The 15,734-nt window shown below is 54.2% G+C and overlaps 1 protein-coding gene across 4 annotated transcripts in view; it reads right to left on the bottom strand.

Moving 5' to 3' along the window:
* The window catches only part of COL5A1 (collagen type V alpha 1 chain), a 177,832-nt gene that overhangs the window by 30,866 nt on the left and 131,232 nt on the right, over positions 1-15,734 (bottom strand). For all 4 annotated transcript variants that reach the window (XR_005219102.1, XM_037851096.1, XM_037851098.1 and 1 more), the window contains exons 35-46: positions 12,939-12,983; positions 12,498-12,551; positions 11,275-11,328; positions 8,608-8,661; positions 7,528-7,635; positions 6,060-6,149; positions 5,908-5,961; positions 4,715-4,822; positions 2,245-2,352; positions 1,409-1,462; positions 329-382; positions 119-226 (exon numbers count right to left, since the gene is read on the bottom strand). Coding sequence is in view for 3 of the 4 variants with exons in the window: in XM_037851096.1 (XP_037707024.1) it covers positions 119-226; positions 329-382; positions 1,409-1,462; positions 2,245-2,352; positions 4,715-4,822; positions 5,908-5,961; positions 6,060-6,149; positions 7,528-7,635; positions 8,608-8,661; positions 11,275-11,328; positions 12,498-12,551; positions 12,939-12,983 (891 nt within the window). In the remaining variant the exon portion in view is untranslated. The remainder of the gene's footprint in view (positions 1-118; positions 227-328; positions 383-1,408; positions 1,463-2,244; positions 2,353-4,714; positions 4,823-5,907; positions 5,962-6,059; positions 6,150-7,527; positions 7,636-8,607; positions 8,662-11,274; positions 11,329-12,497; positions 12,552-12,938; positions 12,984-15,734) is intronic.

Raw genomic sequence — 15,734 nt, forward strand, 5'->3', positions numbered from 1 at the left:
TTAAAAAAAAAAAAAAAAAAAAAAAAAAAAAAAAGACAGGCAGGGGGGGCAGGGGTGCAGCAATGAGGCAGGCCCCCTAGGAGGTGGACACTGGCCACTCGGAAAACTGGGCAGTTACCTGCAGCCCCACCGGCCCAGGGGGCCCGGGAAAACCTCTTGGACCTTCGTCACCCTTCTGCCCGAAAAGGCCCTGCTGGCCTCGAGGACCGGGCTCGCCGTCAGCCCCCTGCAGGGAGAGAGTTGAGCCGCGGGTGAGGACGTGTGCTCCGGGAAACAGCAGCGGGGGTCGGGGGCGGGTCTCTCTGGGTCAGGAAGTCGGGGTACTCACGGCAGGGCCTGGCTGTCCGATGGGGCCTTGAGGACCCGTGGGCCCGGGGGGACCCTGTGGGGAAGAAGACAGAGACGTGCGGTTGCTTCCGGAAATACAGCGAGGCCGGGGAGGGGGGCAGGGCAGGTCCGAGCAGGGGCTGGTCAGCCGGGGGCCGCTGTGCTAGGGTTTGGGTTCAGCCCCCACACATGACAGCATCCATCGGACACACAGATGCACTAGCAGAACAGGTACCAGAAGTCTGTGAGGCTCCCCGTTCGACCCGCGTGTTGTTTCAGGGGATGTGGCAGCTGCCACCAATGTGCCCACTAGAGCCTCTGTACATCCTCCAAGCTCCCACCATTCCCTGGTGGGGTGTCACTGTCCCCCTTCCAAAAAGGAGGGTCCAGAGGCTCCAAGGCTTCAGAGTTGGGTCCAAACTCCAAAGCCCACTTGCCTGGTGCTGTGACACCCTGTGTGCCACCCTCGAGAACATCCCCCTGTTGGGAAGAGGCCACACAGAGGGAGGGGCACAAGGACAGGGTGGAGCTCACTCTTCTCCCAGAGCCTGACCAGGGCGGGAGGGGACAGCTCCGGTGGCTGGCCCTGCTGGACCATAAGCACCGGCTAGAATAAGAGCGGTGGGTGCAAGGGGTCACCGGGCAGCAGCCAAGCAGACATTTCACAGCCGGGGGGAAGGAGCTGGTGGCCAAGTGGGCACTGGCAGGGACAGATCCCCAAATGAGGGACAGTTAACAGTCATCAGGGGCCTGGTGCTGCCCTGTCAGGATGGTCTTCTATGCTCAGCATCGGAGGACACCGAGCACGTCTGTACAACCGAAAAGCTCTGGGACATAAATGTTCACGTTGCTTTATTTCCCGTAAATGTTTTCTGCTCGCTTTTTCACTCCAGGAGCTTCTCTCACATACACGCACACGCAGACATGGATATAGACATGGGGTGTTTTAACAGGAGAGAAAAGCCGATCAGCCGTGTCCTCTGCATGTCAGCAATGCTCACACATCACTCTGAGCTGTGACTTCTTCCGAGGGCACCCCCAGACCTGACGGCCATCCCCACTCACCTGAGGAGTGCCTTACCTGTTCGCCCTTGTCCCCCTTACTCCCCTTCTGTCCTGGCTCTCCGATCTCTCCCTAGGGGAAGACAGCGGGGGGTCCCCTTAGACAGCCTGATAACCATTTGGACAACCATTGGTCATCGGCTCCTCATGGGTAATTTTTCTTGGAGATCAGGAATCATTCCCTCGCCAGGTGCCTCCGTAACTTTGCCAAGAAGAAACGCTCTCATATATTAATTTGACTTTCTTTTTAATACAAGGGCTGAAAGGGACAATGTCTCGATCTTATGCTATGCAGAATTTTCATAGACTTAAATGTGGGAAAAACCCATACTGAAAACGTTTCCTATTTTTCAAACTGGAGTGCACGCATGGCAGCGTAATAGCCGGCAACGCAGCCACTGCGTTTCCAAAGAGATTATTACAACAAGCTCCAGGCTTGACGGGCACAGGGCCTCCCTCCACCTGACTGAGCAGGTGTCCCCCAGGCAGAGGGGACAGCCCGAGAGAGTCTCACCAGAGAGTTCTCGTAAACGGAAAGTCAAACCAAGGGGCTGAATTTCACCGTCTTCACTAGATGAAGTATAAAACATGGAGCAAAACCTCACTCAGCCGGACTCCATGGGGTCAGAGTCTGGAACAACTTGGGGTGGGGGGAAGGGAGTGTTTTCCTTCGTTTCGGCCACTGAGGCAAATGTCTTGGGCAACCTCAAGATGACACTCGGGAAACCGGTCTCTAAGTTCCGTCCGGTGTGTTAGAGGTCTCATTTATCACCCTAAAGCTGGGCTGCAGGGTGGGCCCGGGCGCCTGTGTCGGCTGAGCCCCTGCACCCGTCTCCTTCTCTGCGCTCGCCTTACCTTGTCGCCATCTTCTCCAGGGGGGCCCACGGGACCAGCCGGGCCGGGGAGCCCCACGGGACCCTGGAGACCATCCCGGCCGGCTGGGCCTTGCGGACCTTTCTCACCCTACAGGGGACAAAGACGCCGGGTCAAACACAGCTCCATCCTTTGAACATCCCGCCGCCAGCTCATCGCCCCAGAGAGGCGCCCGCAGAAAGGAAGTGGGGGAGTTGGGGGAGGCACAGCCCCCACAGTGGTGAGGCATCTTAGACAGGGACACCGAGGGCTGACCTACAGCCAGGCCCCGGGCCACACACCTCCCAAGCATTATTGCATTTATCTGCATTCACTCCGTGAAGCGCTCCCCTCTGACAGAGGGAGAAAGCAAGGCACAATGGGTGAGCAGGAAGCCAGGATCCAAACCCAGCCCCAAATCCCTGAGTCTGTGGGCAGAGCCATCACGGAGCACTGAGGCCAGTGAAGGGAGGGTCTGAGTGCTCCAGCCTCAGCCAACAGCTCCCTTAGTCCTCCAGTTCTCTGCAAATGCATCACACACAGGCACACATGTGCATGTTCACACACATTCTCACACACATGGATGCACACACTCACAGCTGCCCAGTCACATGCACACAAGCACACGTATGCACACAAACACATGCACACTTGATGTACACACAAGCACACACAGTTACACACACTCTCTTTCCTTTCCCCGTAACTTTGATCCATTTTCCTCATAATTGCTCCTTCACTTTGCTCAGTTTTGCAGCCACCCTCTCACTCCTGAAAGCAGCTTGGGTTTCCTCATGGGAGTCAGGAATCCCTCGCTTCCAACAGTTCCAGAGGGAGGGGGTGGGCGTGCTGGGGAGGGGGGAATGGAAGAGAAAACAGGCAACGGGGTCTGGGTCTAAAAGTGGTCTGTGCACGTCCCCCAGGGGAGGAAGACGCGGTCTGGGTTCCTACCATGTCCTCCCCTTTCCTTCCTGCACGAGGCTCTCTACCCTCGGACCTTCCGACTGACATGACTTCCTGCCCTCGTTCAGCCCGTGGAGATGCCAAGGCTGAGTCCGGGGCCTGGTGGAGCTGCCCTGTCCCACAGTCCTGTCTGGTCCAGGGTTCTGGGAGATGCCTGGCGTCCCCTTGACCTTTTCTCCTCTGGAGCCATTCAGGGGCGTGGCAGGCGTTTAACTGGATAGTGCAACTCTTGCTAGGCTTCTGCTTCAATATTTACTTTCTTGCAACCATGAACCAAACCGCTTCCAGCAGATTCTGTGTATGCTTTCTATGCACAGGTGGCTTGACAGGTAGCCGTTTTCTAGGACATAATTCAGCAGGATCAAAGTCCTGGGTGCCTCACTGGACAAGAATAGATGCCGTCAAAATTGCCTTCTCATCTCCCTGATACCACACTGAATGTCTCTCAATAGCACAGGTGTCCCCGAAGTGGTTCCGGTGGGGAGTTCTCGCCTGAGGAAAGCAACCAGGCCGTTCTTTCTCCCACAAACCGCCGAGAGCAAGTGCACGCGGAGAACAGTACCTCCCTGACACACATCCACCTGCACACGCATCCTAACACCATCGGAGACGTTCACGTTGGTGCCAATCCCCCTGGGATGCAGATCCCCTCCTGACATTCTGAATTCAGAAGGGAAAGCTCAGCTCAGGTCTGTCCCCACGGCTGTTTAATGCAGGGACAGGCAGAGGCTGCAACATGCTGTAGGGTGAAATCAAGTGTGGGCTGGGAGGAACCACTTCAGGATAGTAAACGGTGTTTTCTGTGTTATTCAGGGAAAGAAGCTTGGAAGAGGGGCTGGCATCCTGCTTCCCAGGAAGTGTTGAAGGCAGATGGGGGGGTCCATGCACCTCCTCCATGGAGGCCAGTTTCCAGCAGGTTTAAGACTCGCTCCTCCCACACCTGGAGATTTCACAATGTCTGCAAAATCTGGGGCTCACCGAGAGACCGGGACATCATGGGGTGCAGGAGGAAGTCTCTCTTCTTTCTATGGTACATCCCTCCCAGCCCTTCCCAGCTTGGTCACTGTTTTCCACACCTGCCCAAGAGGGGAGCACCCTGTTCCAAACACGCACCTCTCTCACAGAGACAAGCCAGGGGCCTGGGAGACATCAACCTGGCAAGTGCCGGGTTTGCCCACACGCATGGCGACACCTGGCCCCTGGGGCTGGGACTGGGCCAAGGCCACCAAGGACCGAGGGCTTGCAGCACCCCGTCTGCACCTGCTTCAATCCGCAGACTCACAGAAAGAACGTGGCAAATGCTGGGGAACCTCCCCTTTCCCCTTGCACCCCAGTCCTGAAGCCTTGGAACAGATACACTTTCCTCAAACGATGACCCCAATCTTTAAAGCCCTCCCTGCCTCTCCCCATGACCCACCCCTGCACCTGGGGGAACACTGCAGCCAGAGACCTGGCTTCAGAAGGGGAGGGGGCTCCCGCCTGGCACCCCAGAATCCGAGACGGTACTTACGGGGGCGCCTTTCTCTCCAGCAGGCCCTGGAGGCCCCTGGGGCCCGGGTCGCCCCGGAATTCCGATGGGCCCTGCAGCTCCAGCTGGACCTCGCTCCCCTGGAGACCCCTGGGTGGGGACAAGAAAATGGTTTGTCTCAAAGGCTCACAAATGGGATGGGTTCCTAAGGCACCCCTGGATCGGGCCACTCGCCTGCTCACTCTGGAGCCCGCATGGGCTCCCTGGGACCCTGTGTAGCAGCCACACATCCTGTAGCCCAGCATTTGGGGCTCTGCCATCTGTACCCCATCCCGTAATTCCAAGCACATGCCTGCCACTCCTGGGTGTGTGAGAACCCGTTTTCCTTCCTCGCCTGCCTTCCATGACCCCTTTGCCTTCCAGGAGCCCGGCACCTGCCAGCAGAGTGCTCACCCCACCCCGCCCCTCCTCGCTGCCGTGTTTCGGGGAGGCCCCGGCCCAGAGGCAGGAGGGTTTGCCTGGGCCTCACACTGCTTGCTGGGTCCCAGGTTGCCCCGCTGGCCCTCCGCCCCTTTGTTGGACTGTGGGGGTCTCTACTTCCATCCGACACCCCTGTCACCATCTCTCCCAAAGGCCCTGTGACCTGTTGGGGGAGTGTGGGGTTTTGGGGGGCAGGGTGCACACGCCATCGTGCATCTGAGTGGGGGCCAGTGGCCATTCTGAAGGCGCAGAGAGGAGGAAAGCAGACCTCACATTTCTATCAAGAGTCGACAAGAGCAGGGTGCGTGGGCTGTGGCCTGAGGGACAGCGCCACCTCACGTGGCTCCCAGCCACTCGACGGCCTGGGGACACCGACTCTTCAGCCCTCGCATCGGTGAATCGATACGTCAACAGGAGCCTTGAGCTCCCAGACGGCTGCAAGAATCCCCCAGCCACCAGCTCTGGGCAGAGGCCCCCACGTGTGCCCCCACCCCCGAATCCGCTGGGCTTCCTGCCATCCCCGCTTCCTCGTACAAGATGCCCCTGGGCTCTCCGTCGTCCCGGCTGCCATCTGGACCCACCCTCTACATCCTTCTCAGACCCTGTCCTCCCCTCCGGGTCTTTCACCGACGCACGATGGGACAGGGCAGCCCTGCACCAGCTCCTGGCCCACAGGGATGCCTCATCTTACCCACGGAGCAGGCTGGGGGGCAAGGATGGGGTAAGAGGCTCTGTGCCGAGTCGGCACCACTCACCGCGGGTCCTGGCGGGCCGGGGGGGCCCTCGCTGCCTTTCAGTCCAAGAGCTCCCTGCAAGGCAACGAGGAAGCTGTCACGGGCACCGCGGGGAGGGCCCACCCCAGGCCCCTGCCCTGGCTGACCGCTCGCCCCACCCGGTCCTCACTCACCACTGGGCCGGGAAGCCCTCGATCCCCGGGGAAGCCACGTAATCCCGGAGGGCCATCTTTCCCAGGGATGCCAGCAGGGCCTGGGTCACCCTGAAAACAGAGCCACTGGTGAGCCTTCCCCAGAGTCAGAGACCGCAGACCTATCTCGCCGAGCCGGAGAGGAAACGGCCCTTGGACCAGGGCCGCCAGGAGCCAGGATGGGGCTTTTGGTTCAAGAGCCACCCGGCTGGGGCTGGATCAGGGCCTGCATTTTGGAATCTTGACAGGACCCACTGAAGGCTCCACACACTCGAGTCCAGGCTCACTCCCGGGAGACATGTCCCTCACCAGCTGGCTGTGCACGTGCAGCCGCGGAGCGGACCCCACGGGGCTCCAGGGACCACCTCCTCCCCACAGGTCCTTGGGAACCACCGAGGGCTGAATGGGAGCTGAGGGTCAGGTGGCAGCAGAATTGCCCAAGCTGAGCTTCCCAGCCCAATGCCTACCTTTTTTTAATGTATTTGAGGCTCCTTCTAAGACTTTGCTTAGAAAAAGGAATTTTTGGTTAAAAACAAACTGTCAGAAGCATTGCCCTAACGGGTCTCACAGCTCAGGATGCTTATTTCAAGTGTGAAACCAAACTGTCTGAAAGAATGAGCCACTGTAGGTCTTACAGCTTCCCTGCCTGCATTAAAGTACTGACATTTTCTGGAATTTTCTTTGGCATCCAGCGTGAGACCAGAGGGTTCTATCTGAGTCAGCAGGTCAAATGCCCGTGACCTCCTCATGATAAAGAATAACTCTGAGTCTTTTTTCATCCTTTGTCCAAGGGGACACACACACACACTTTTGGAGGGTATTGGAGCACCACGGAGCACAGCAGGGGGAAGGGGGATGTGTAACATAAAAGGCTGTGTAGCCTATATTTTCCCATGTCCCTTGCTAAAAAAGGAAGGGCTGCTTACTTTCATGCTAATACATAGGAAGTCATGACTGCCCAACTTGGGGTGCCCAGACTGGAGAGGAGGAGGCTTCCTGAGGTGCATAAAGGAGGCACATTTAGAGCAGGCACCAAAAAGTAGGCTTTTTTAAAAAATAATTTATTTTTTAATGTCTTCTGGTGCGGAATTTTTAAAATTCACTTCCTGCTGAATTCCTTCTACACCTAATGAATGGAAGGATGGCTTGTCCATCTCAGGGGCAGCAGCTGGAGAAGAGCTCAACTCAGCCCCGGAGAAGAGGGGCCGTGGCCCGTTTTGAACCCTGGATACCTGTACTGTCCCCACCCCTGCAGCAGGTCAGCTCAAGCCCTCTTCAAACCAAGCAGAAGTGGAGTCGAATCTACATTTTTTGGAGTGAATGGGCACCAGGAGCATTTGTTTGAGAAATTACCCATTTTCAGAAAATAGCAAGAAGTAAAACAGAGCCTAAGTGTGAAACGATTCCTCAGGAAAAATCTGCCTCAATGAGGAGGATCTGAGCAACTCACCTTCGTCCCTTCTTTTCCTGTCAGGCCCGGGAGCCCCTGCTCGCCAGGGGGACCCGGTGGCCCGGGGTGGCCGCGCTCGCCCATCGGGCCAGTTTCCCCTGTGGGACCCTATGGGAAAGAAAGTCAGTCGCAGGACAAACCCCCAAGGGACATGCAAGCGAGCAAACCTTCTAAAGCTGAGATCAGCCCTGGCTGCAGAGGCCAAGCCTGTTCCACGACACCCAAGCCTCCAATTTCCCTTGCACATCTTCTCCTTCCAGCAAAAATCCGGAAAGGAAAAAGAAAGCCAAGTGGCTCAATCCTGGTGACCAGCCCCACCGACTGATAGAGCAGATGTTGCGACCAGCCCCAGCGCCTGACCCCCTGCTGTGGCCCGGCCTCCATCCTTGCCCCATGCAGGGATCTTTAGCGGGGCAGGGCAAGGCGCATACATCTCGTGGACACAATCGGAAAGTGGTGTGGTGAAGTATCGCCGAATCAGCCAAAAGAAAGGCTGCTGGTGTGGAGAAAGGGCTTAGTTTGGTCAGTTCTGTGGCCGTGGTGGCCAACATCTTATTTGCTGCTACATCAGGTCGCACTAGGTGTGACGCTTCTGCGATACCCGTACACCTGCCTCCCGCTCTGCTGCTCTGAGCCATCAGTGTGGCTCTGAGACACCCCTTCCTGTTGACCTGCCAGCGGCCAGAGTAGGAGGCCTGGGGGCCCTGACAAGACTGAGGGGAAGAGAATTAGGCTGCTGCTGCCACCAATGAGAAGGAAAGAGGGACACAGCTGGCCTCCACGCAGGGCAGAAGCCAAACTCCTGGGCCCGGCCCTGGACTAGCCCCAGCTGCCTGCGAGCCTGGAGCCGCCATCTTTGTTCTACCACTGGTCCCCGTGCAACATGCAACAGCTTGTGGCTTCCTTCCTCTCAGCAGGTTTCCCACAGAACAGAGGCCAGTCCTCTAGGGAAGGCAGGCACCGTATGTGACTTGGGATTCTCTAATAGCACGGGAGACCCGCACCCCGAGCTGGGATCCTCTCTGATGTGTGGTTGGGTGATCCCAGATCACCCACGAAACCCAGGACACTGGATCTCACCTGAGGGCCGACCACACCTGGGGGGCCTGGAGGGCCAGTCTTGCCTTGGAAACCCTGTGAAGAGACGGGGACCAGGTGAGACGGCCACTGCAGCCCACACCCCCACCGCCAGCACCACCGCCATCCTTAGGAGCCTTGCACCCCAGCAAGTGCGAAGGGCCTATTTGTCTCGTCTTATTTCCACATTAACTTCATGAAGGTCAAGAAGAAAGACAAGCTAGTTGCACTGCCTGCTTTCCCACTGCCACGTTTTTGTGCTCAGAAATATGTTTTAAATCCTGTTCATCTTTATCATGGATTGAGTGCAGTTTCTCAGCTGCTGGAAACCAGGCTCAGGAACCGCCTCGGTGCAGTTTCTCATCAGTAGCTTGTGGGGATTTTCCTGCTTTTCTCCCGCGATGCCTGTGCCGCAAGGCTGGTGACAGCACACGTGTGCTCCTCCACGTTTATTTAAATTACAGGGCGAGGAATCGCTGCTTTCATAATCCAGCAGCTCAAAAGTATTATTAACTCAAGTCGGCAAAAATACCTCATTTTTGCTCTGCAGGCTCATGCATATGTGACAATCTGGCTTAACTTTGGATAATTTTGCCACGTTTTCTGTACTCTCCTTTGAAGAGGAGTGTGAAGGTAAGGAGACACAAGGTCAGTTTCTGGGCATGGAGCACAGATCACGGCATGAGCTGCCGAGATGCCACCTGCACTCACGGCATTGGCTGCGAGGTGCAGCTGCCACTCACCCTGGGGCTGTTAGCAGGGGACTCAGAGTCTAGGAGGGGAATTTCTTGCTTTAAGACCACAGCTAGAATTGGAGGATGAGCTGAGCCCGACTGCCAGCATGCAAGCATGAAGATCTCACACCAGATACTGGACCCCGTAAACCCACAGCAGATTCAGCCTCTGCAAATTTTAGGAGTCGTCTCCTCTCTCGGCCCAGCTGAGTCGCAAGCAATGGGCTAAACCGGTCATCTGGAAACAGTGTTCTCTGCAAGCAGCGTGTACAGGGTCAGGGACAAGGGGCAGTGGATGGGCACGGGCTGCTCTCACTCAGCGGACAGCGCAGAAGTGCCCCAGGAGAGGCAGGAGCCTAAGTTAGGTTCTGCTAATGTCACCACTAACAAACAGGGACAAAGATCTCCCCATATGGGGCTCTGCGTCGGGGACCACCCAGGATTGTCGGGGATGGAATCTGTCTTTAGCCCTTTGCTGAGAAATTGCCTTTTGGCTCACATTCAGGAGAAATAATGATTGCTTGTATTTTCATCTTCAAAAGAAAGCACAAAGTCAACACTCCAGGCAACAGCTTCCCCATGAACGGGTCTCAAGTGGCCTGGGAAGGAGACGCTATGTCCCAGGTGGGGCTCAGGAAGGGGCGTCCAGCAGAATCCCCGCAGCACCTGCTCTAAGACAGCAGGGAGTGAGGGGCTGGGTGGAAGGTAGCTGGAAAGTGCTCATATTTCTCCCCGAACAAAGACAAGCAGCCGAATTATTTTACCAGCCGCTTTCCATAAGTCAGAGGAAAAAAAAAGTGCACAATATGCAGAACCTGCTATCTTGTCTCCTTGGAAAGGCGTTAAGAGAAAAATATGCAAAGCTCAGAAGTGTTTACATTTTTCTCTATAAACAAAGGAGCAAAGTAATCTCCATTTGCCAGACACCATGCAGCCAAACATCACAGAAAAATGATTAAAACGGTGTATTGCCACGAACCAAAGTGACACAAAAAGGATTTTTTTAAAGTAGGCACCAAGAATATATTAAGCCTGGCATTTAAAAACCTGTCTCCTGAGGGTCCCTGCGTTTACCTTGAGAGTCTTTCAAAGACTCAACACACCTCAAGGAACTGGATAAGGAACTGGACAAGGTGGGCACACAGAAAAGGGGTGCGTCCCCACTGTTTGGAGCCAAAGATCTCAGGTGTGCCCGCACCTCCCGGGGCATGCCTCTGTGAACGTGGTGTGAAGCTAGACCAAATCCCGGATGAATCGGATAAATGTATTTTCCCCAACTGGAAAATGCTGGCATCTCTAAAGTTTAGAAGACGTGGCTGAAATATACATTTCTAAAGGTCAGGGCAAGGTTGGTCATGAACATTGATTCTAAAGACACCAACCATGAGCAAAGCTGAGCACCAAAGAGAGGCCAAATTCCCACATGATGATCACCTGTCTCCTTTACTCTAAAAGGCGATGTTGAGGTCCCCACCATCACCCACAGCCACAACCACCTGGAGAAACATGGTGGGGGGTTGGTGAAAGGCCTAGCTCCCTCTTTCTTGAAATTTTTCAACCAGGAGTGGCTGAAGGACATAGCTGAACATGTAGAACCTTTCCAGCTACTTTTACAATCAAAATACACGTCGTTCAAGCTAGGTTGCACTCTTAAATATTCTGGAGGAAAAATTAAAAAACAAGGCTGGAGAGAAAAGGTCACAGTATGTTGGTGACATTTTGTTTTGAGTCTTGATGAGTTTGAACATGACTTTGACCAAACTAGCTAAGAGCTGCAGGCTGTTCTCGCACGCCAGGCCTGACCCCAACTCAACAGAGAACGGCCTGGTCCTCTGGAGCCTTCGCCAGGAGGAGTCTCCTGGTCTGTGCCAGCCGGGCAGTGGGAGAAGCGGTGGGGAGACGCAGGCCAGCTCCCCAGCCCACTCCAGGCACTCACAGTCTCGCCTCTCTGTCCAGGGTGTCCTGGGAGCCCATCCTTGCCTGGGGGACCCTGAAGAAAGGAGACATGTTTCATTCAGTTCCGAGAAGGACACACCTTCAGGACCTAATGCCACCTAGGCAACAGGGTTTACCGTTTCACGTCAAAGGCCGCCCCCACGGGGCTCCACGCTGGAGCTAAAACTCAGTGCCACCTCGGAGCCCCCCCACCTGCAGGGCATGGCCCCACCTCCACGGGGCAGGTCTCCTTTAGCCCCGCCTCCTCTCTGCACCATCTCCTTCAGCCCCTCCCCTCCCCTTCAGCCCCACCCCCTCTCCATCTCCTTTAGCCCCACCTACCTGTTTCCTTTAGCCCCATCCTCCTCACCATCTCCATTAGCCCCTCCCCTCCCCTTCAGCCCCACCCCCTCTCCATCTCCTTTAGCTCCACCCATGTTTCCTTTAGCCCCACCCTCCTCACCATCTCTATTAGCCCCTCCCCTCCCCTTCAGCCCCACCCACATTTCCTTTAGCCTCACCCTCCTCACCATGTCCATTAGCCCCTCCCTCCACTTCAGCCCCACCCTCCTCACCATCTCTATTAACCCCTTCCCTCCCCTTTAGCCCGGCCTCTACATCTTTAGCCCCACCCACATGTTTCTTTCAGCCCCACCCTCCTCACCATCTCCATTAGCCCCGCCCCTCCCCATTAGTCCCACCCCTCTCCATCTCCTTTAGCTCCGCCCCTCCCTGCACCATCTCCTTCAGCCCTCAGAGGTACACTGTGTTGTCTTCCTCCTCTCCCAGGAGGAAACTCAAAGGCAGATAATTAATTCAACTCCCCAAGATCCAGCCAGGAGGCTGCACAGTGAGGATCTGAACCCAAATCTGCCTAATTCAGATGTCAAACTCCTTCCCATTTTGCCCCACTAGGCGACACCCATGGTTAGGCAGCTTTTCTTTTTGGCGGGGTAGTAGGAGAAACAGCCATATATCAGACCCTCCTAGGAAATCATGACAGTCAAAATGACAAAGGGACCATGCTTCCCCAAGGGGGCCCTCCCCACCGCAGGGCGCCGCCCCCCGGCACCCTCAGCCCAGGCTGTGTCCCTCCTCCGCGACCACCCAGAACGCCGCGCTGAGCCCCCTTCCTCCCACGGCCCATGGAGCTCCCAGAAAGACAAGTCTCGGAAAAACTGAGATCACAGGAGCCGAACCAACCGGCAAGAAAAAACGACTTACAGGGGGGCCTTTGGGTCCAGGGAATCCCGTGGGTCCTTGAGGTCCGTTGGGTCCCTGGGAACAGAGCAGGGCCAGGTTGACGAGGGGGTCCTCTCCCAGCCGCTGCCCACTGCTGAGGACGCGGAGGCACTGGCCCTCGGGTGCGGGCCCTGCTCTTCCTGCTCCCACAGGCCTGTATCCACCGGGTTCCACTCCCCCCTCCCAGGGAGGCCAAGGAGGCCGGGTCACAGTCCCCGGGGACGAGGACCCAGCTTCCTATCGTTACAGCCTCCTCCAGAGCCCTGAGGGCAAGAGGTCCTCCCAGAGCAGAGGACGACTGGCCCTTCCTTTGGATCTTTAGGCAACCACTTTCTCTTCAGCACGGCCAAAGCCACAGCCCCGCCTCCCCAGCCCACCCCGGGAGACCCTGACATCAGGGGGCCCTCTGCTTGAGACGCTCACCCGTTCACCTGGAGGGCCGGCCGGGCCATCACCTCCAGAGTTGCCCTTGGGAGAAAGAGAGAAAAGATCATGCCAGTGACTTTCTGATAAAAAGACTGGCCCACGACAGCGTCAAAATTTCAGTGTGGAACTCCCAGGGCTGTAAATCTCCCTGGCAATGCAGAATATGACTCCCAGGGATGAATGTGGACCCGACATCATGGGACTGAGAGTATCTTCTTGACCAAAAGGGCGATGCAAAATGAGATGAAATAGTTTCAGTGGCTGAGAGATTTCAAACGGAGTCCAGAGGTCACTCTGGTGGACATTCTTATGCACTATATAGATAACACAGCTTAGGTTTCAATGTATTGGAATAGCTAGAAGTAAATACCTGAAACTACCAAACTCCAACCCAGCAGTCTGGACTCCTAAAGATGATTATATAATAATGTAGATTACAAGGAGTGACAGTGTGATTGTGAAGACCTTGCGGATCACACCCCCTTTATCTAGTGTATGGATGAGTAGAAAAATGGGGATAAAAACTAAAGGACAAATGGGGTGGGATGGGGGGGATCATTTGGGTGTTCTTTTTCCACTTTTATTTTTTATTCTTGTTCTGGTTCTTTCTGATGTAAGGAAAATGTTCAGAGATAGATTGTGGTGATGAACACATAACTATGTTATCATACTGTGGACAGTGGATTGTATACCATGGATGATTGTATGGTGTGTGAATGTATTTCAATAAAACTGAATTTAATTAAAAAAAAAAAGAAAAAAAAAAAAAGATGCTGGGCAGGATACTTGGGATGGTTAATGATATTTATCAACTTGGTTGGTGCAAACACTGTCCTAGGTGTTACTGTGGTGGTATTTTGTAGAAGTGATTAGCATCTAAATCAGCTGATTTTTAAGTAGAGGCGATTTACCCTAAGCAATGTGGGTGGGCTTCATTTGATCAGTTGTAGACTTAACAAGCAAACAAACAAACAAACAAAAAACCTGATGGCTCCAAAATATGCTATCTACCCCTCTCTGAGATCTTTGAGATTCCACTCTACTGGCCTTCCCTATGGATTTCAGTCTCAAGGCTTCAACATTAATACTTTACTGGAATTTTCAGGCTTCCTGCCTGCCCTATAAATTTTAGACTTGTGAGTGCCTACAATCATGTGAGCAAATTCCTTAAATTAAATCTCTTAACAGGACATACATACTTCAGAATGGTTTTGTTTCTCTGTAGAACCCTGACTAATATAGCACTTTTTCTACAGAAGACATTATAAACAGAGTTATTTAAATTTGAAAGGAATCTGAAATTCTGATGGATGGTAGTAATACATCAGCATTCATTTTTTGATTTTGATGATTGAATTGTGGTTATGTAAGAGCGTCTGGTAAACTCGTATTAATTATTCAAGATATTCTTGAAGTTCTTTCAGCTTTTCTCTCAGTGAAAGATTGTTTCAAATTAAGAAGTTGTAAAAATTAGAAGGTTTTATATCAATATTGGATATGCATACTCCATATCTATGGTAGACCAATCTAAAAATATAAGCTTCAAGACATATTACTAGAAATATACATTAGATCAAGCATGGAAGTTGGAAGCAAATTCTTACCTTGGGGTAAACTGAAATTTGTCTATGTGAACTGTAGTTTCATGGAAAATAATTGTTAAGTTTATCCAATCAGATGAAAAACCACAGTGAGCTTATTCTATGGTATAACAACACAGCTCTTATTTCTTTCTACCTCTAAAGATAACAAAATGTAAAAAGCATATAAAAAAATAAGTACATGTGGAGGCATTTTTGAAGCAAGTTACCGGATATGTTAACACTAAAGACTCTTTAGAAATAAATAACGATCATTTGTATGTGACCAAAAAAAAAAAAAAAAAATTTCAGCGTGGAACCCCACACGCGTGCAGCTTCCGGAGATTGCCCTGATTCTCGGTCAGGGGCAGAGAGCACTGATCAGTGGCCCCCAAAGAGTGCCCGCCTCCTCCGTCTTCCCATGGCAATCTGACAATGAACTGAGGGCAACAGGGTGAGGCACTTCTGGGAGCAGAGCCTCCCAGTGCAGGATAAATGTGGCCCTCTGGCCAGGAAATACATCACAAACTCACGAGAAGACAGAACGTGGGCATCTGTTGTAACGCCCGCCCTGACCCGAGACAACGGCTGTTCCGTAAAGCTATGGGTTCTCGGTGGGTGAGCTGATGGGGGGAAGCCCGATGCCACCGGGAACATTCTGCTTGGCTGAGAGGACGGGCCCATCCTCTCCCTCAGCCAAGCAGAAGGTCCTTCCCGTGAGCGGGAATGTAGTTAGAATTACATCCAGGCAGACCCAGAGAGCCCCGCTGGCCGAGGTTTGTGCTTCTGGATTCGCCATCCGCGGCCTCGGCTTCCACATTCTCAAAAGGAAGTGTGTGTGTGAGGCGGGCTCGGGTTCTCACCCGTGACAGAAGGAACATCCTTGAGGTGCTGTCTGACAGAGATCTCTGCAGCTCTCAAACCCCTTTCCAAAAAAGAAATAAGGCCTCCCCACCAGAACGGGGCGACTTCCTGGGCATGAGGGGGATTTTCCCAAAGCTCGGCAAGGCCTGGCCTCCCAGGGCCACGGAGGGGCCTCCCCATACCACTGTCCTGGATGGAGCCACGTCCGAAAGCGACACCCTCAGCTACTCGAGGAGGGGAGGGGCTGCTTCTCAAACACCCCAACAACTCCCTTCTTTTTTTTTCTTAAGGGTAAAAGACCGTGGGGTCACCCCAGGTGCTCGGTGTCTCGGTCTCACTGCAGCTCTGA

This window comes from Choloepus didactylus, chromosome 10, assembly GCF_015220235.1.
Source record: "Choloepus didactylus isolate mChoDid1 chromosome 10, mChoDid1.pri, whole genome shotgun sequence".
Lineage (NCBI taxonomy): Eukaryota > Metazoa > Chordata > Mammalia > Pilosa > Megalonychidae > Choloepus > Choloepus didactylus.